Source organism: Dipodomys merriami, unplaced genomic scaffold (genome assembly GCF_024711535.1).
Source record: "Dipodomys merriami isolate MVZ:Mamm:240054 unplaced genomic scaffold, mDipMer1.0.p SCAF_48, whole genome shotgun sequence".
Taxonomy (NCBI): Eukaryota; Metazoa; Chordata; class Mammalia; order Rodentia; family Heteromyidae; genus Dipodomys; species Dipodomys merriami.
The window spans coordinates 2446871-2467261 of record NW_027206046.1 but is presented as its reverse complement, the minus strand read 5'-3'; the positions used below and the strand labels follow the sequence as shown (position 1 = coordinate 2467261).

Sequence of the window (20391 nt, the reverse complement as noted above, 5' to 3'; positions counted from 1 at the left end):
TTTTCCAGACCTGGCCTCTGATGGACATATGGTGCTGACACACGCTTGTCCAGAATGCCTTTCTCTCTCTGTGACTTTCTGCGGAGGAATTCTCAGAAATATTTAGCTGCGTCAAAGATGAGGCATATTTCATGACTTCATGTATTTTGCCAAGCTGTCCTCCACAAAACGTTTAATTATTTGCTCTCCCAACAACAGATTCTAATTTATTACTATCTCTGGAAAATTCACAGTCTGAACACTGATGGCTCATGCCTGTAATTCTGGCTACTGAAGAGGCTGAGATCTGAGGATCACAGCTCAAAGCCAGCCCAGGCAGGAAAGTCGGTGAGATTCTTGTCTCCAATTGACCACCAGAAAACTGGATGTGGCACTGTAGCTCAAAGTGGTAGAGCACTATCCTGGAGTGAAAAAGCTCAGGGACAGCTCCCAGGCCCTGAGTTCAAGCCCTATCACCACCACCACCACCAAAAAAAAAAAGTCTCCAAGACACACAGAGCTCTTATGCTATTTGCTAAAAGTAATATAATTTCTTGGTCTCCTTGCCTATCTGTCCTGCCTCAAAGGGAGCCCACTGAGAATTAAGGATGTGAAATTAAAAGAGAGCTCTACCTTCTAGGATTTCTATCTTGCCCCATTAGCAATGCCGCTCCACCATAGTCTTGGGTTACAAGAGGGATAGTATTTCTTTAAGAATGGAGACATTGCACATACAGTGAAATCTGTGTGAAATAAGGAAGATAGAAGGAGGCTGCCCTCTGCTTCCCCCCCAGCATCCCAGACTCTTGGGAAGCAGAGATCCATCAGTGCGAAAGACAGATGCCTTTGGGTACTTCTTCTCTCTAGATCAGAACTGGAGTATAAGGAAGTGAGCACTGAGCATGGAGCTGGTTAGCTGGCAGGCAGGAAAAGAGAGTTTTCTTCTTTCAAGAGGACAAATCAAGTGTAGGAATCTCAGATTTGAAGGCTGGCATTGCTGCTTACCAAGGAAGCCAGGCCCATGTCTCTGAGCCTCAGTTTATTTACAGAGTGGTGAGTATAGTGTACTGTATCCTCCTCGGTGTTTGGGCGAACTGTACAGGGAAGTGTGCAGGTGGGCAGAATCCAGGCACACAAGCAACACAAGTCACTGATTTTAGTTTACAAATCAAGTGCAGCCTAAAGTGAGGGCTTCCACATACGTACACTTCCACTTTCAGGAGCCCCAACAAGGAGCTAGGGCATCTCTGTATCTCTGTGGCCCTTTTGCTCGCTTATGGGTTCCCTTTCAGTGTCTTTACCAGGACAGGCTGCTGTAGCCAGCAGCCTTTAATGCAGGCGAAGGAAACACTGAGATGAGCCTCTGGAACCCCACAAGCCAGCCATGCCCAGTGCTTAGACAAGAATCTCCCACTGGCACTTCTGAGTTGATCTTGTCTAATGTAAAATCTCACCCGTCCCCTAGGGTCATGAAGGCCAGCGACGGACACAGCTAAACCCATCACATTGTTGCCTGTATTTTCCATGCCACATATTTGTGAGAGACCCTGGCTATTGTTCAGCTGGCTTGGGGAGGGCAGAGACACCTATGCCAGCAACAAAGAAAGGTACTAGAAAGTGCCATTATTAAGCTGGCACAGGGAGGGGTTCTTCTGAGGAGCAGGTGGCCAAGGATGCTGCTTGCTCCCATAGCAACCCAACCTGCAGCCAGGACTCAGGGCTAGCTCTGTCCACAACACTTAAAGGAACCGAGAAACCTGGCAGCATTTCTGTTATTTCTGAAAGACCAGGTTAAGCGCTAATCACTGGCTGTAACAGCTAATCCGTGAGGGTGACCCACCCCACTGGCCAGGGGCCCTGAATATCTTGTTCAAGTTCAAAGGTTACCCACGATGATTTCTATGGTGTCAACTGAGTAGAAAATCAGCAGAGTTGGCTGGGAAGGTGGCTCAGTGGTAGAGCGCTTGCCTTGCATGCCTGAGGCCCTGGGTTCGATTCCTCAGCACCACATAAGCAAAAAGAAAAAAGCCGGAGGTGGCGCTGTGGCTCAAGTGGTAGAGCGCTAGCCTTGAGCTGAAGAGCTGAGGGACAGCGCCCAGGCCCAGAGTTCAGGCCCCATGACCGGAACCAAAAAAAAGAAAAAACAAAACAAAAAAAGAAAATCAGCAGAGTGGGAAACAAAGAAAAGTAGATGCAGTTGGGGCTGTGCAGGGTTTGCCATCCAGGAAATACAAATTCAAATAATCTTGAAACTACGTGCTTACAAAATGGCAGTAGCAGAGAGCCTGCCTCATGGCTCACACCTGTAATCCTAGCTCTTCAGGAGGCTGAGATCTGAGGATCATGGTTTGAAGCCAACCCAAGGCAGGAAGGGCTGAAAGACTCTTATTTCCAATGAACCACCAAAAAAAAAACACCTGGTGGTGGAGCTGTGGCTCAAGTGGTAGAACACCAAGCATGAGTGAAAAACCCAAGGGACAGTGCCCAGGCCCAGAGTTCAAGTCCTGTTATGGCACAACACAGACCAAAAAAAAAGTAGCAAAGAAAGATGCTGGAAACATCTTTGCCAGCATGAAGATCCCAGACTGAGACTTCCATGAGTGCTTCAAACTTCTTTCCTCAATCTAGCTGGTCTCACCTACTTCAAGTCTATGTTTTGCCTTTTTCTTTTCTTTTTTCCTTTTTTGCTAGTCCTGGGGCTTGAACTCAGGGCCTGGGCACTGTCCCTGGATGTCTTTTGCTCAAGGCTAGTACTCTACTACTTGAACCACTGCACCACTTTTGTCTTTTTCTGTTTAATGTGGTACTGAGGAATCGAACCCAGGGCTTCCTGCATGTTAGGCAAGCACTCTACCACTGAGCCACATTCCCAGCCTGCTATGTTATGCTTGAGCAGACACTGAGCTTTAGGTAAGTAATGCTGCAGCCTGATCACTTGGCCATGATTTCTCATCTTGTGTTATTGAGAAGGATCAGTGAGAATGTCTCCTGGAGAGTTGTCTAGTCCCCCCTCCCATGGTGGTAACTCAGTCAGGGAATCATTGTCTGATCTGTTACCTTAAAACTTAAGTTCTAAAATTTAAAAGTGTACTAGTGGTCATAATGAATAATCAGATCTTGGTGGACTAATTCTTTTTTTATATTTATTTGTTTGTTTGTTTGTTTTGCCAGTCCTGGGGCTTAAACTCAGGGCCTGGACATTGTCCCTGAGCTTCTTTTTGTTTTTGCTGAAGGCTAGCACTCTACCATTTGAGCCACAGTGCCACTTCCGGCTTTTTCTGTTTATGTGATACTGAGGAATCGAACCCAGGACTTCATGTATGCTAGGCAAGCATTCTACCTTGAAGCTACATTCCCAGTTCTTGGTGGACTAATTCTGAGTAATTGACTTCCTGGAGACTTGGAAAGCAAAATATCAGTTTATTAAAATTGTTCAAAAAAGGCGGATCAAGGGGACCAAGTTGCTTCTGACAACCATTACGTGTCTGTATTATTTTTCTTTCCCTCTTGGGGAAGCCCTATTAAAAAATCAGAAGGATATGGTGGGCGCTGGTGGCTCATGCCTGTAATCCTAGCTACTCAGGAGGCTGAGATCTGAAGATCGCAGTTCAAAGCCAGCCTGGGCAGGAGAGACCGTGAGACTCCTATCTCCAATAAACCACCAGAAAACCGGAAGTGGCGCTGTAGCTCAAGTGGTAGAGCACTGCCCTTGAGCTGAAGAGCTGAGGGACAGCGCCCAGGCCCAGAGTTCAAGCCCCACGACTGACCCAAAAAAAAAATCAGAAGGTTTCTGGGTGACACTGGCTCAGGCCTGTAACCTTAGCTCAGGAGGCTGAGATCTGAGGATCCCACTTCAAAGCCAGGCTAGGCACACAAATCCTTGAGACCCATAGCTCTAATTGACCAGCAAAAAGAAAAAAAGCTGAAAATGGAGATGCGGCTCAAGTGGTACAGCACACCAGCCTTGAATGACAAAGCTAAGTAAGAGCTCAACGCCCTGGGTTCAAGCCCCATTATTCTACACACACACACACACACACCCCTGACACACACACACACACACACACACACACACACACACACACACACACACACACACACACACACACACACACACACACACACACACACACACACACACACACACACACACACACACACACACACACCCCTGAAAGTTGTTGGGTGAATATAAAATCAGAGAACATCAACACAACACTAATTGTTAGTGTCTTAAAGGAGATACTTGCTGGTCCTTAGGCTTGAACTCAGGGCCTGGGCACAGTTCCTAAACATCTTTTGCTTAAGGCTAGCACTTGATTACTTGAGGTACAACTCCATTTCAGGCTTTTGGGTGGTTAATTGGAGATAAGAGTCTCACAGACTTTCCTGCATAGGCTGGCTTTGAACTGTGAGCCTCAGATCTCAGCCTCCTGAGAAACTAGGGTTACACGTGAGCCAATGGATTCCTTGCCCACAGTGAGCTGATTAATTTCTTAAGAGACAGGCCCCAGGATGTCATCATAGATACAGGAAAGGAAATCAGGAGACAGTTTCCATTGCATAATCTCCCATCCTTTTTATTATGGTTTCTTTTTTTTCTGCCTTGAAACAGTGTGGACTGCCATCACAGAGGCTTTGCAAAACAGAGTGGTTTGGTCAAAGTCTGGCATGGGAAAGGTTAGCGACAGCAATACAAGTTGTTGACAGAGGGTAGGTGCCTGCCGCCCTTCCTCTCAGCAGCACACCTGCGCAAACCCCACTGCTTCCTGCACCCCGTGTGCTGGGGTCTGGCCGTCCTGCAGGCTCCACGCCGGGCAAGGCACGGGAGGATGCGCTGCCCGGCCTCACAGCAACCATGGCGGAGCCAGGCGCCCAAAGACCGCGGAGGCCGCACGGGGCGGCACAGCCAGGCCCGAGCCCCAGAAAGGACGTCCACAAGTTCCCGCTGCACACAAGGCCTTGCGGGGCTTCCTGACAGGCCTCCCTTCCCCACGGCTGCCCTTCCTCATCGCTTCTCCCTGGACAGGACCTCAGCGCCAACTTCTCTGCTCCAGACCCCTGTCTCTCCTAGAAGCTGCAATGGCGGACCCGCAGGAGCTGCATTGCCAGTCTGAGCATGCGCACCAGCTGTCCTCCCAATGCGCATGTCCATGTGCTGCTCCAGAGGGGCTCAGGTCTTGTCTCAAAATCTAAGGCCCTGGGGTTAAGAGTCCCTGAAACTCAGAACCCAGATTCCTAAATCACAAAGATCACAGGCCTGTGCCTCAGGTGGCCAGCTCACAGCGCCTTTTTCATACACAGTTTGCTGAATTTCCTTATGTTCACTTTATAGATACACACACACACACTCACACACACTCAAATATATTAATCTATTTTTAATGTATATGTACACACAACTATATATTTATATATTGATAATCAATGTTCTATAAGCATTTTGCCCAAAAATGTTTTAGTAAGCAATGTATTCTGGGACTTGGGCCTTGCCCTGGGTTCTTTGTTTACAATTATTTTTCAGACCAACTGTTGAGTTTTGGCCTCCGGCTGGCATTCAATTTCAAGTTCCTCATGTCTGTCTTCCCAGTAGCTCTGATTGATTAGAAGTGTGCAGCTCTACCACCAGATTTACAAAACAACAATTATATAAATAGTTCTTGAAACACCAGTAGAAATGCAGAAGTCATGTACCATATCTCAGAGGTATGCATGATGGAGAGCTCACATTTTATATAAACTTGAATCCCTAGACTCAGATTGTAAAGCTAATTGTGTAGTACTTCAGTAGCTTGTATATGTCTGGGTTCTAGACTCAAACAACAACAAACAATACTCCAGGATCTTCAATTGTCTCAGGCTGACAAAATTCTTTTCTTGTCACATTGAAGGCAGGCTTCAAACCTTTGCTATGAAACATTTATGTGATTTCTTAGAAAATCAGGTTTAAAAAAGATTCCTGACTGGATGCTGTGGATCTCGCCTGTACTGCTAGCTAGTCAGGAGTCTAAATCCGAGGATCATGGTTCAAAGCCAGATCAAGCGGGAAAGTCCATGAGACTCTTCTCTCCAATTAAGCACCAAAAAATGGAAGGGGAGCCGTGACTGTAAGTGGAAGCGCATTAGCCTTGTGCAGAAAAGAGCTCAGAGACAGTGCCCACAGCATGAGTTCAAACTCCACAACCAAACGGAGAGAGGAAAAGGGAGAGACAGAGACAGAGACAGACAGAAAAAAAAACCAGAGAGACAGAGAGAGAGACAGAAACAGACAGAGACAGACAGAAATAGAGACAGAGACAGACAAACACAGAAAGAAAGACAGGAAGACTGAGAAATCCCTGACAACTCCATTTAGAAAAATGTATATGGATATCTTAGATGTATATCCTATTCTTCCATGATTCCCTACATAGTACCACCTCATCCTGATCCACATTTGGCTACCTGGAATCTATTGGGTGTTTCATAAATTATTCCACATGCTCCCATAGAACATAAACAGGCCCATACCTACTCACCAATTGTTTAAAAGTCTGGCCTTATTGCTTATATATGTAATATTCCCATTTGTATGTTTTTGTTTCCATGGTTTAAAGCTACCATTGCCCACATTTCATGTCTACATGTTTCATCTTTTGTGCCAGTAGTGGAATTTGAACTCACGGCCTTGAGCTCTTGCTTATTTTTTGTTCAATGCTTAAACATGTAACTTGAGCCATGCTATGAGTTCCTGACTTTTGCTGGCTCATTGGATAAGTCTTTCAGAGTTGTCAACAAGGGCTGATTTGAACCTTGAGGAAGTATAGGGCATTCTTGAAGCTACAATTATTGAGATGGGCCAGGACACCTGGCATGTCTTTGTCCCTCTGGCTAAGTCTTCTGTCTTCTATTGATGATGGCTTTTACCTATTTCCTTTGTATATTGTCAAACAGTTTTCCCCCAAAGTAACGTTTTGGTGGTATTTTGAGGTGAAATGTCCTTACATATTTGCACAGAGCAAAATGGGGGTGCGTACAGACATGAATTCACTAATGGAAGAAAGTCCCACATACAGAACATTTAGCCTGGCATTTGTCTCAATAGACAGAACAACTTTCAAGAACATCTGGTTTGCCATGTCCTAGAACTTTAGTAATGGCCTGATCACCCCATGCAGGCATGGGTTAGGCTCCTTGCCACTCACAGTGCACTAACAGTTCCCTTCATAGCCAGTAAGTGTTGTTGGACAGCTCCAGGTCACTCTTCTGCCTTTACTCAGGACTCATGTGTCTGGGACATCAGAATGTATAAGAAAACAAACCAGGCAATTAGGCTCATCCCTAGAGGCCCAGGTGCCATCCCTACTCACAAGCTCTGAGGTGACCACACAGGGACTTCTTCCTCTCTTTCTTGGTCTCTTTCTTCCCGGTCTCCTCCAGCTCATCGAGAAGAATGTGGAGGTGGAGGACCAGGTCCGAGGAGGGCATGTGGAGCATGGCATAGTGGGTAAGTTCTTTCACTGGGTGTCGGTTCTGGGGCTCTCGGAAATCTGCAGGATAGCAGTCCATCCACATGGTGAAGATGGAACAAACGGTGCTGTGGGCAGATTGGTGACAGGAAGAGTGAGTGCCTGCCCTCTCTATCCTGGGCCTCCAATAGCCCCTTTCTGCAAGGACTGCTATATGAACACTTGCATGTTGGGAAGCAGGAGGAGATTCCTGCACGCAGAGTGATCTTTACGAGCCACGACTAGAAGCTTCTGAAAGATAATTCTCCAATATTCTCACTGGGATAGGTAACAAGAAGGAACTGATTTTGTACACAGCCCTCCCTGTCATCCCTGAGAGTCCACAACCACACCACAACTGTGTTCTCTGCCACCACTCCAATCCCAAGCCTCTGCCCCTAGTGGAAAGCACAAGTGGTGTGCAAAGGAGAAATCTTTAGTTGGATTCAGAAGCCTCAAAGATACCATTTTACAAGAAGGGGCCTTTTCGATGTGCCACAGTCCACTTACTTCTTTACTTGTTCATCTTCCTCGGAGTTACGGCCCGGGAATCTGTACCTATGGGAGCACAGGAGGAAGTCACCTCTCAGCTTCTCCTTTTCTGCCCACACAGGACACATATGGGATGGGCTCATGCCCAGATGGGAATGGAATCTGACACATAAACAAGTGAGATATGTCTATACAGTTAAGTGAAAATTCTTCTATGAGAGGTATACGCATTTGGTCCAAGGAAAATGTGCCAGTGGCTAATACCTCAAATTCTAGCTCATCAGGAACATGAGATCTCAGGTGCACAGTCTGATCAGACATTAGTCAGTAAAAGTCTAAAGAAACTAATTTTTGAAGACCAGAATAGCACCTATGGTTCAAATGCTGTAGTGGTATCTCTGAGCACCAAAGAAACAGCAATCAGGCCCTGAGTTCAGGTTGCAGGACTGGCACACACACAAAATCATAAAAGCTTCAGGAGTTATAAATATGTAAAGCCAACATAATCCCTCCCTGAGGTCTCTGAGGTGATTCAGCCTCCAGTTCACCCGTCTTCCCACACCTAGCCTTTCCTGGGTCTACATTATTCACAGACATCCAATTCCCAATGAAACCTTATTTACTCATGGGAAATGTGATTTCCTAGAACCTCACCTAGGTGAGGGCAGAAGTTGGGTGCCTCTGGCACATGCCTGTAATCCTAGCCCCTCAGTAAGCAAGCTTCTGAGGTTCCAGTAGCTTTTCTGGGAAATGTACTGGGCAGACCATACTAAGAAAGTAGGCAGGGGGTGCACTTCTTTGTCTCATGCCAAGCTCCTGTGAGAAGACCCCCATGAAATCAACAGGTTCAGAGGGGTGCCAAGTATTCCACAACTCAGCAAGGAGGGGCTGAACAGACCAAGATGCGAAGGAAGGGGGAACACTCACTTTTTAAACACAATATCCAGCACTTGCTCCATTGTCCCCCACAGTCTATAATTGTGGAGGTAGTTTCCAACATAGAAGAGATTGCCTTTCTGGTAGGCAGGGACCAGGTTCATCACCAGCATGTCCAGCAGGCCTGCCTCCGGGCTCCATATATTGCGTGGCACATTCAGGGTCAGGCCTGACTCATTGGCACACTAAGGTGGGTAAAAGAATCAGAAAAAATGATGGAAATGAGAACACTTCCAAATGAGTAATTGTGATAGAGTGGATTGAAAACTATGCAGAAAACATTATCTCAGTATAGACAAATCACCTAAGAAGGTTCTCCTCTGGACTGCATGAAGCCCTGGGTTTGATTCCTCAGTATCACATAAACAGAAAAAGTCTGAAGTGGTGCTGTGGCTCAAGTGGTAGAGGGCTAGCCTTGAGCAAAAGAGGCTCAGGGACAATGCCCAGGCCCTGAGTTCAAGCCCCCAGGACCAGCAAAAAAGAAAAAAAAATCAAGCGCTGATGACACTAGCACCTCCCTGTGAGAATACAAGATTCTTTCCAACCCTCCTAGATGGGGAGAAAGTAAGTCACAAGTGAAAAGAGGGCAGAGAAAAGAGGAAGGCCAGGAGGGAATTTTTCATGCATTACCTGTCTTAATGACTTTTGGGATAGGATCGATTTCTTCATCTACAATGAATGGCTCTGGCCTGGGGAAGACCTGGACGTCAGCGGTCAGGTGGCCACACTTGAGCACAGCATGGAAAGGCGAATATGCCAGGTCTATCAGCTTTCTAGAAGATGATCATGACTTGTTAAGGGAGGAAGAGTTCACATGTGGTACACATAAAAGGACTGTACACATGAAAGTAACATTTCAAGATGTAAAGGTGGTTAAACCTTCGCACTGATTCCAAAACTAAATCTACTTGTGAAATGGAAAACATTTTGATGTTTTTACAGAGGAAATTTCAATTGAGAGAGAAACCCCAGAGCAAGTTAAACTTGGGAACAGCTGAGTCTTTTTAAAGCATGACCACCTTATTTTACCTGAGAAACGGGCAACTGTGGGAAAATGGACTCACACTGTTAGAAATAATACAGTAACTGAGAGGTCGCCGAAATAGCTCAGTTGGGAGAACGTTAGACTGAAGAAATAATACAGTAACTGTTCTTCTTGGTTGTCAAATGATAATATCAGATTGTAAAGAAGCCCCCACCCCCGACCCCTCAAAAAACAACTTTAAGGCATATACTCACCCAAACATAGACTGCACGTTTTTCAAGCACAGGGGGCCATCAATAGTAAAAATTTGCCCTTCACCATTGTTGAGGTCTATGAGACGTTCAAGGCATTCCAGGAAATCGGTGCTCTGAAGCTACAAAGCAAGAGAGGACACCTTTAAAGTAGAACAAATCACCACATCACTACCAGCACACCAAGGCCACAGCCACTGTAACAAAATGGGCAATAAACGGTTTGTTTGTTTGTTCTTTTGGTTCTGGTACTGGGGCTTAAACTCAAGGCCTTATACTTTTTTTTTTTGTCAGTTGCAGGGCTTTAACTCAGGGCTTGAATGCTGTCCCTGAGCCTCTATGTATTCAAAGCTAGTGCTCTACCACTTCAGCCTAGAGCTACTTGCAGTTTTTTTGAGTCGTTAATTGGAGATAAGAGTCTCAAGTCTCAAGTGGAGCCACAGCTCCACTTGCAGCTTTTTTGGGAGTTTTGGTAGATAAGAGTCTCATGGACTTTCCTGCCCAGGCTGGCTTTGAACCATGATCTTCAGATCTCAGCCTCCTGAGTAGCTAGGATTACGGGTGTTGAGTCCATGAGATGATTTTCTTAACAGTCAATATCAGAAGGAAGTAACTACAGGGGCTGGGAAGGTGGCTCAGTGGTAGAGCGATTGCCTTGCATGCATGAGGCCCTGGGTTCGATTCCTCAGCACCACATAAGCAAAAAGAAAAAAGCCGGAAGTGGTGCTGTGGCTCAAGTGGTAGAGTGCTAGCCTTGAGCTGAAGAGCTGAGGGACAGCGCCCAGACCCAGAGTTTAGGCCCCACGACCGCACCCCCACCCCCCCAAAAAAAATACAAATAAAGAAGGAAGGAACACAACAATTGTTCTGTGTGTGTGCCAGTTCCTGGGCTCAATTCCAGAGCCTAGGTGTTGTCCTTGAGCTTTTTGCTCAAGGCTAGCACTCTACCACTTGAGCCACAACTCCACTTCCAGATTTTTTTGTAGTTTAGTGGAGATACTGAGTCTCATGGACCTTCTTACCTCAACTACTGCAATCTGCCTCAAGGTTACAAGAGGTACTTTATTCATACGTAGTTCTGCAGATTCTCAGGAGACCACAGTTAGCAGCCATACAGCATCTTCCCTACAACCTGTTCCTGACATGGTTTGGCAAGAGCCATCAATTATCAGCATTTTATAGAGAGAAAAACTGAGGTAAAGTGAAATAATTCCTGACTCAATGGAAAAGCAGGAAGTATTTAATAAAACACATCAGAAGCCAGGTGCTGGTGGCTCATGCCTGTAATCCTAGCGACTCAGGAGGTTGAGAGCTGAGGATGGCAGTTTGAGCTGAGGATGGCAGTTTGAAGCCAAGCCTGAGTAGTAAAATCTGTGAGATCTTCAGCTCCACTAAACTACCAAAAAAGCTAGAAGTGGAGCTGTGGCTCAAAATGGTAGAGTGCTAGTCTTGAGCAAAAAGCTCAGGGACAGCATCCAGGCTTTGATTTTAAGCCCCAATACCAGCACCTCAACAAACAAACAAAAAGACCTATGTTCCCCCGTTCCAAACCCTCCTCCCCAAAACAGAAAAAACCTAAAGTATACCTCTGTCAACATTTCTGGAGGAATGGACAGAAAAAAAAGACCATCTCAACCCTTCATGGTCATCAGCAGAATGGGCATCTCCAGCTATACTCTCGGAGAGGTGAGTGTTGTTATGTCAAAGAGCATGTGAAATCAAGTCTTTTCAAAGCTAAATGATATACCGTACGCAAGAGTGTCCATTGAATATACTGAAAAATAAACCGAGCCCTGGGATTTACCTAACCCATCTACAAAGCATTTAGCAGAAGGCATTACCTCTTCCAGGTTTGCCATGCACATGATGTATATCTTAGACGGGAAAGGGAAAGGCAGCGGGAACCTGTTGCTGTCGCTCCTTTGATTGTGTGTCGCTAGGGAATGTCTCAGGGACCCTCTACCAATGCCGAGACAGCCGTCCGTCACCAGAACGACCTGTGTGCAGAGGACAAGTATCCATTAAGCCACATGCCCAACAGCTCCACCCAGGTTTGCTTTCACTGCCACAGGAACGTGCAGGGAGCTTTGTGGGGTGATGGGTATGGTCTAGGTCTTACTTGTAGTAAGGATATATATACATACATGCTTCCATTTGTGAAAATCTAGCAAACTGTGTGATTTATTTGTTTGTTTATGTGCCGGTCTTGGGGCTTGAACTCAGGGCCTGGGCTCTATTTGTGAACTATTTTGCTCAAGACTGGTGTTCTTCCACTAGAGCCACACCTCTACTTTTGCCTTTTTACTGGTTAGATGGAGATAAAAGTCTCACAGACTTTCCTGCCCAGGCTAGCATCAAACCATGAGCTTCAGATCTCTGCCTCTTGAGTAGGTAGGATTAAAAGCATGAGCCCCTGATGCCTGGCTTATTTTTTTTAATTGTCTTTATTTTCTCTTGTCAGTCATGGTACTTGAACTCAGGGCCTGGGTGCTATCCCTGAGCTCTTTTTGCTCAAGGCTAGCACTCTACCACTTTGAGTCACAATTGCACTTCTGGTTTTCTGATGGTTAATTAGAGATAAGAGCCTCATAGACTTTCTTGCTGGGCTGACTTTGAACCTGGATCCTCAGATCTCAGCCTTCTAAGTAACTTGGATTATACATGTGAGCCACTGGCCCACAGCTAAAATTATCTTTAACTAGTTATACCACAGAGTTTTAATTCAACGTCAACTGATATGTAGAATACACTTTGATCAGTGTCAACCTTTCTATCATTTTTCTATGTACTCCAAACTTATCCATCTGAAGTTTTCTAGTCCCAGTTTCAATATGTACATTGAATATTATGACTGTTTGTGTCCACCATTCTTTCTCTCTCTCTCTGCTCTCCTTAACATCCATCCTCATAGACAAGACCAAATCATGTATTTTGAATTTATGCATTTAAGACAAAAATGCAGGTACTAGAGCTTGAACACAGGGCCTGGGTACTGTCCCTTAGCTTTTTCTGCTCAAGGCTAGCACTCTCCCATTTGGCCCACAATTCTACTACCAACTTTTTAGTGTTTAACTGGAGATGAGAGTTTCATCTTTCCTGCCTGGGTTGGCTTTCAATGGAGATCCGCAAATCCAGTCTTCTGAGTAGCTAGGATTACAGGCGTGAGCCACTGGTGTCCCACAAGAGCAAGTCTTTATGATACTCTTCACTTTTTAGACAACTCAGTTGAGATGGTTAGAAATTTGCTGAATAACTGCTACACTGAGATAATGAAGAATTGACACTATTGTTCCGTGTTTACAATTCTACCACACAAAATTATAATCCGTCCTTCAGTGAATAGTTATAAATTCTACTGTGAGCCTTTTGTCTTTCTATAAACAATATAAATTTTCAGTACATCAATTTACCAGGAAAATACTTTCCTCGACGCATAGGTCTGCTTTCTGAACACATTAGTATGACTTAAATTCGTGTGATACGATTACAGTGATTTAATGCCTTCTTTAAAAACTGTACAAATAGTGTAAAATGTAGTTTGTGGAGTTATAACGTAGGCGGTTAGAGCCTGAGGAAAATCAACACTACAGTGGTTAATGATTTGTATGTTTTGCACATGTGCTCATGCATGTGTACATGCACTCCTAGTAGCTTAACCTCAGGGTCTGGGTGTTGTCCCTGAGTCTCTCTGTGCTCAAGGCTAGCACTCTACCACTTGAGCCACAGCACCACTTCTGGCTTTTTCTGTTGATGTGGTATTGAGGAATCGTCCCCAGGGCTTCATGCAGCCTAGGCAAACACTCTTCCACTAAACCACATTCCCTAGCCCGTTTTTAGCTTTTGCATTCAAGGCTAGTGCTCCATCACTTGAGCCACAGCTCCACATCTGGCTTTTTGCTACTTAACTGGAGACAAGTGTCTCACGGACTTTCTAGCCTCAGCTAGCTTCAAACTGAGAACCTCAGATCTCAGCCTCTTGAATACCTAAGATTTACAGGCCAGTTTGGGGGGTCTATATTTTCTCTTCCTTTTTTCTTTCTTGCTGGTGCCAGTCCTGGAGCTTGAACTCAGACCCTGTGCATTGTCCCTGAGCTTTTTTGGCTCAAGGCTAGCACTCTACCACTTGAGTCATAACTCTACTTTTTTTTTTTCTTTTTGGGTTAATTGGAGATAAGAGGCTCATATACTTTCCTGCCTGGGCTGGCTTTGACCAGCAATCCTTGGATTTCAGCCTCCTTAGTAGCTAGGGTTACAGGTGTGAGCCACTAGTGCCTGGCTCGTTAATGATATTAACTAAGGACATTGAAAAAAAACTAAGCATTACCTGGCAAGGGATCGCACCGCCCCATTCTTGCTGAACAATGTTACAGACACCAACCAGTGCGGACTCTAGGCATGTCTTGTCGTAATCGTCCATGTTACTCAGTGCTTCCTTATTGGGCGAGAAAAAAATTGCTCATTATTCTCTGCTGTTTTGTTATTAGAAACAATATAAACTGTACGAAGTCTGAGTATCATACAGCAAACACTGAGTTTCTGTAAGCCCCAAAGCATAGGTTCCAGAAACACACACACACACACACACACACACACACACACACACACACACACACACACACACACACACACACACACACACACACACACACACACACACACACACACACACACACACACACACACACACACACACACACACACACACAGAGCAAAACAGACTTCCTCAACTGTAATGGACAATGAAATAAGCTTTAAGTAATGACCAAAATGTATGGACCATTAACCATAATCTGCTAAACACATTCTCTGCACTTTACATGGATTTAATCATCCTACCATTGTTCACCCTACTTTTAAATGAGGAATATTTTTGGGGGGGGGGGCCCGATCATAGGGCCTGAACTCTGGGCCTGGGCGCTGTCCCTCAGCTCTTCAGCTCAAGGCTAACGCTCTACCACTTGAGCCACAGTGCCACTTTCAGCTTTTTTTTCTTTTGCTTATGTGGTGCTGAGGAAGCGAACCCAGGGCCTCTGGCATGCAAGGCATGCGCTCTACCACTGAGACACCTTCCCAGCCCTAAATGAGGAAATTTTTAAGAAGTGGCCTGACTCCAGAGCTTCTGCTTTTACCTCTTACACCTCATTCATTACATTGCAATTCTCTAAATTTTAGAACTGCTAAACACCAAAAAAATCTTTAGCTAAATAACTTATAAGAAAACCAGTACAAGCAGAGTGGGGTGGCTTACGCCCGTAATCCTAACTTTTTGAGAGGCAGAGATTGGGAAATTGCTGTTAAGAGGCTGGCCCGGGGAGAAAATTCACAAGACTCTACTTCAACCAAAGACTACGTGTGGTAGCACACACCTGTTATCCCCACTGACATGGGGAAGCACAAGTGGAAGGATCAAAGCCCAAACCATCCAGGGCATAAACTGAGACTATAATCTGAAAATACCCAGTACAAAAAAGGGTTGGAAGTATGACTCATGTGGTAGAGCATCTACCTTCCAAGCATGAGGTCCTGAATTCAAGACTCAGTAACACCAAAAGAGTCCACCAGTACAGTACGATTAAAAAAATTTTTAAGTCTCATAAAGATGCAAGATAATAAAAGGAAAGCTTTAATAAAAATTAGTAAGAATTCAGCCAGGCGCCATTGGCTCATGCCTGCAATCCTAGCTACTCAGGAGGCTGAGATCTGAGGATTGCGGTTCAAAGCCAGCAGGGGCAGGAAAATCCATGAAACTCTTATCTCCAATAAACCACCAGAAAACCAGAAGTGGCACTGTAGCTCAAGTGGTAGAGCACTAGCCTTGAGCTGAAGAACTGAGGAACAGTGCTCAGGCCCAGAGTTCAAGGCCCACGACAGACAACAACAAAAAAATTACTAAGAATTCAAACTGCATTAATCCTGCATTTCCAAATTGCCCAACAATTATTTAATTGCTCAGTTTAATTTCAGAAACACTTATTGTCTACTCACTGGCCAAGACACTGTGCTAAGAACTATAGGAGATATTAATGGTTTAAAGACATCTGGCTAGCTCATAGAACTCATAAATATTATAGATCACGACAGACAACTTGCCCCATGAAATTAGAATGTGTTTGTGATTTTAACTAAGCATCACTATCTCGAAATACAGTGAAATTTGGAAAATTATGTAATCACTTAATCACAATAAAGAATTTGAAAAAAAAAAAAGACATCTGGCTTATCTCAGAAAAATATCTTTGAAAGACAATACCTATTAAGATTTTAAAATGACAACATTGAGCTGGGTACTAGTAGCTCATTCCTGTAATCCTAGCTACTCAGGAGGCTGAGATCTAACGACATTTGACACCACCTTGGGCAGGAAAGTCCATGAGACTCTTATCTCAATCAACCAGCAAAAAAGTTGGAAGTGGAGCTATGGCTCAAGTGGTAGAGTGCCAACCTTGAGCAAAAATTTCAAGGATAACGCCCAGGTCCTGAATTCAAGCCCCAGGATGGAAAAAAGGAAGAAAAAGATAAAAAATAATATCTTGGCATCAATAATATCTAAGCATCATTCTGAACTTTCTAGAAGAAATTGTGTGTGTGTGTGTGTCTTTTAATAAGGGCTATTTTTCATTACCTTAAAATTGTATGAGAAAGTAGAAAACAGCAGAATGGCAAAAAATGTTGAATTTAGGGACTGAAGCATGGTATGCTGAAATCTTCACCTTTCCTAAGAATTCCAGAAAATGGACATGACCTTTCTCTGCTTATGTGGTGCTGAGGAATCGAACCCAGGGCCTCATGAATGCGAGGCAAGCACTTTACCAGTGAGCCACCTTCGCAGCCCCCATGACCTCTTTCTCTACCTCATAGCTTTACAAAAGAAAGGCCTAGGACCTATTGGTTATGCATTATGCTTTATAGCTGTGCATGTTAAGTGCCTGTATATTTAGTATTAAATAATTCTAAGGTCTAAAATCAGTACACTATTATCATACTGCTTTCTTTCCAATCAACTTGGGTCTTTATTCCTTTTTGTACCTGCAGGGTGTTATAATCTCTTGTGAAGGGGACCATCAGCTCCCAAAGCGATGAGAAAACCACTAATGCTGTGAATTCAAGCTTGTAGTTTGTGGCCATGTGCTCAAACAGCATTGTCAACCCATGGGCTGCAAGGTGCTTCCGCTGGTATTCCTCAGACCCCTCGATTGACACAGGCCGAGTCATGGAGAGGGACACGTCCATCACCACCACTGTTGGCATGGTGAACAGAATCCAAGCGAGCCCAGTCAGAATGCAGACAACAAGCTACAAATAGTGAAATGCTGTGGGGAAAAAAAAAAGAAGTGTCACAGAAGGAAAGCAGTATCTTTTCACCATAACTGTAACCAATTTTCCAGAAATAAGGCAAGGTGACCGCTATATAGGTCAATCTGCAGAGAATTCTGGGAGAAAGAAGACAGAAGACAGCAGCCTAATTCACTGGGAAGACCACTCCCAGACACACTCAAAACACACTATCTACACCTGTGAATCAAGGGCTACCTTATTACCAGTGGGAAAAAGCATTAAAGGTAGGCCTTACTTCCAACTTTCAATTTTTATATAAAATATGTATTTATTTATATAAATATACATATATACTTACATATATACATTTATGTATATATACATATATAGAGGGGGGGAAGAGAGAGAGATACACACACACACACACACACACACACACACACACACACACACTATAGCTTAATGCTGGTGGCCTGTAATACTAGATACTCAGGAAGCTAAGGTCAGAGGCTTTCATTTTGGAGCCAGTCTGCTCATCAGTCATGAACCAGCAAGTTGAGGGAAAGCATGAAGCCCTGAATACAAGCCCCAATAGCAGCCTCAAAGTAAAATTAAATAAATATATAAATAAAATGTAATTTGGCTCTTGTGAACCACTATGTTCTAAGTTTCCAACAGCTCCCTTATAATTTGAATTTTACAATTTCACACATCCGTGCTTGGGCATTGTACCAGCAAGCAGTCTGGCTATTGTTAAACATTTTGAAATGAATTCCAAAAAACAAACAGTGAACATTATCCTTGTATAATGTTTTTACATCTACCTAAAGTCTTCCACAATTGTATAGGACACAAGCAATGTGAATATGGAGTTGTACGAAGTATACACATATAGTCCTATAACCCACTTTTCTTAGTTATGTATTTTTTTTTAAGCTGGGTCATTTATTTGTAACTACATGCTATTTCATTGTGTCAACAGACTACAGTTTCTCTCTCCTTTCCTTCCCTTTCCCCTTCTTTCCTTTCCTTTCCGTGGTAGAGCTTGAATTCAGGGCCTGGCGCTGTCCCTGAGCTTTTTCACTTAAGCCTAGAGTTCTACCACTTTGAGCCATAGCCACTCTTCTGGTTTTCTGGTACTTCATTGGAGATGAGTCTCACAGACTTTCCTGCCTGGGCTAGCTTTGAACCTTGATCATGAGATCTCAGCCTCCTGAGTAGTTAGGATTACAAGTGTGAGCCACCGGCGCCAGGCTCCTGGGCTGGCTTTGAACTCTTCAGATCTCAGCCTCCTAAGTAGCTAGGATTATAGGCTTGAGCTACTGGTGCCCAGCACACTATAGTTTCTTAACAAAGGATCAACAAATTGTATCCACATTAGTGGGTCTCTGTATTTGTTATTTCTTTATTTTTGTGCATAGGATTATTTTAAATTTTGTGAGTGTGCCAGTACTAAGATGGGAATCTCTAGGATTCCATCTAGGTTGGATTTGAGATGTGATCCTCTAGGTCTCAGCCTGCTAAGTAACTAGAATTAAACCTGACTGAAAACAATGTTTTAAACAGGGGGTTAGGAACACAGGTTAAACAGCAAAAGCGGTTCTTTTTTTAAAACCACATAATAGACATAGATATGTTTCAAATAGGAGTTCAGATTTCCACATCAATAGGTTAACCAGAAAAAAAAATTCACTCCTGAGAAGCCCCAAATGTTTAACTAGTTTGATAGAAAAATTTAAATTTGTCTCCCTCATCTCTGCCTCATTAAAGTTGTTTGTTCAACATAACCCTGTTAAAAATGTCGTAGCAGCACCGCTTTAAACAGCCCTGCTGCCCTGCTGCTTCGCTCTTCAGTCATGTTCTCTGTGTGTGACAGAACACGGTGTTGGATGGATGCTTGAAGGAAAGTGATTGAAGCGTCTCAGCAGCTCTACAGAACAACCTCCAGCTAAGGCCTGCATCAGCGGCTCATGCTGGTAATCTTTTTTTTTTTTTTCACGCTGGTAATCTTATCAGGAGGCTGAGAGGTGAAGATGGTGGTTCGAAGCCAGGCCTGCCAGGAATCCTAGTCCTTGAGATTTTCTTTTTTTTTAATCTCCATTAACCTACCAAAGAACACGGGATGCGCAAGTGTGGCTCCAGTGGTAGGGCGCTAGCCTTGAGCTCAGGGACGGGCTCAGGCCCTGAGTTCAAGGCCCCAGAACCAGCGCTAGAACAAAACCAAACCCCTCAGGGGGCGAGCCTCAAAGCGTGGGCCTCGTCTGAGTGTCGCAGCCGCCGCGGAGGCCGCAGCTACCTGTCAGCCTTCTCCCGGGCAGACGTCTGGCTGCAAATGTGCTTCCATACGGACGGCGACGGGAGGTGCCCTCCCCCCCCCCCCAAACAACCGACCACCAAGCTCTAAAATCAGTGAAAAGAATCCGAGACCGGGAAGTCCCTCCTGAGGAAAGCGGGCAGAGAGGGGCCTAAAACGGGGCGAAACGGGACTGTTCACACAGCGCTCGGCAGTCCCGGGTCGCGGAGCGCAGGGACCCCGGGAATGGCGCCCCACAGCCGGCGCGGGGAGGCCACGATGGCCGGGCGCTGGGCCTGCGCGGCTCTTCTCACCTCAGCCTTCGCCTGTATCCCTGCTACCGATTAAACGCGACCCTCAGGCCGCCGCCTCCTCCACTCACCCCAAGCCCATCGCCGGCCACAGTCCGTCCGCTTCAACTTTCCGCCCGGGCGCCACAACCGGAACTATAAGGGCCGCGGGACCACAAGGAGCCCAGCACCATGGGCGTCGGGAGAGGAGCAGACCCGGCTTCCGGGGCGGGAGGGGCGGGACTTCAGGCTGGGCGGGGAGGGGCGGGGCTGTGGCTCGGCTGGGCCACTAGGGAGCGCGTCCTCCCCAGCTCCTCTCCGCGGGGCGGGTAGGGGCGGGGTTAGGGGCGGGGTGGAGAGGCCCCACCCTCTTCCTCCCACAGCCCTGGGAACACAAAGCCCT

At 45.3% G+C, this 20391-nt stretch overlaps 1 protein-coding gene across 3 annotated transcripts; it reads right to left on the bottom strand.

The window, feature by feature from the left end:
* Nucleotides 1-4836: 4836 nt before the first annotated feature.
* On the bottom strand, nt 4837-20176 carry LOC138808889 (integrator complex subunit 14-like). Of its 3 annotated transcripts, none has more exons than XM_069995134.1 (9): nt 20081-20176; nt 17157-17440; nt 14455-14562; nt 11972-12127; nt 10134-10252; nt 9525-9667; nt 8886-9079; nt 7977-8024; nt 4837-7555 (listed from the first exon to the last, which is right to left on the bottom strand). In XM_069995134.1, exons 2-7 carry the CDS (start codon nt 17376-17378, stop codon nt 9069-9071), a joined length of 759 nt encoding a protein of 252 aa, XP_069851235.1. In that variant the 5' UTR covers nt 17379-17440; nt 20081-20176; the 3' UTR covers nt 4837-7555; nt 7977-8024; nt 8886-9068. The 3 variants fall into 3 exon arrangements, with proteins under 3 accessions (XP_069851235.1, XP_069851236.1, XP_069851237.1); XM_069995135.1 differs by having other exon boundaries at nt 20013-20096; XM_069995136.1 differs by lacking the exon at nt 11972-12127.
* Between the last annotated feature and the right edge of the window lie 215 nt (nt 20177-20391).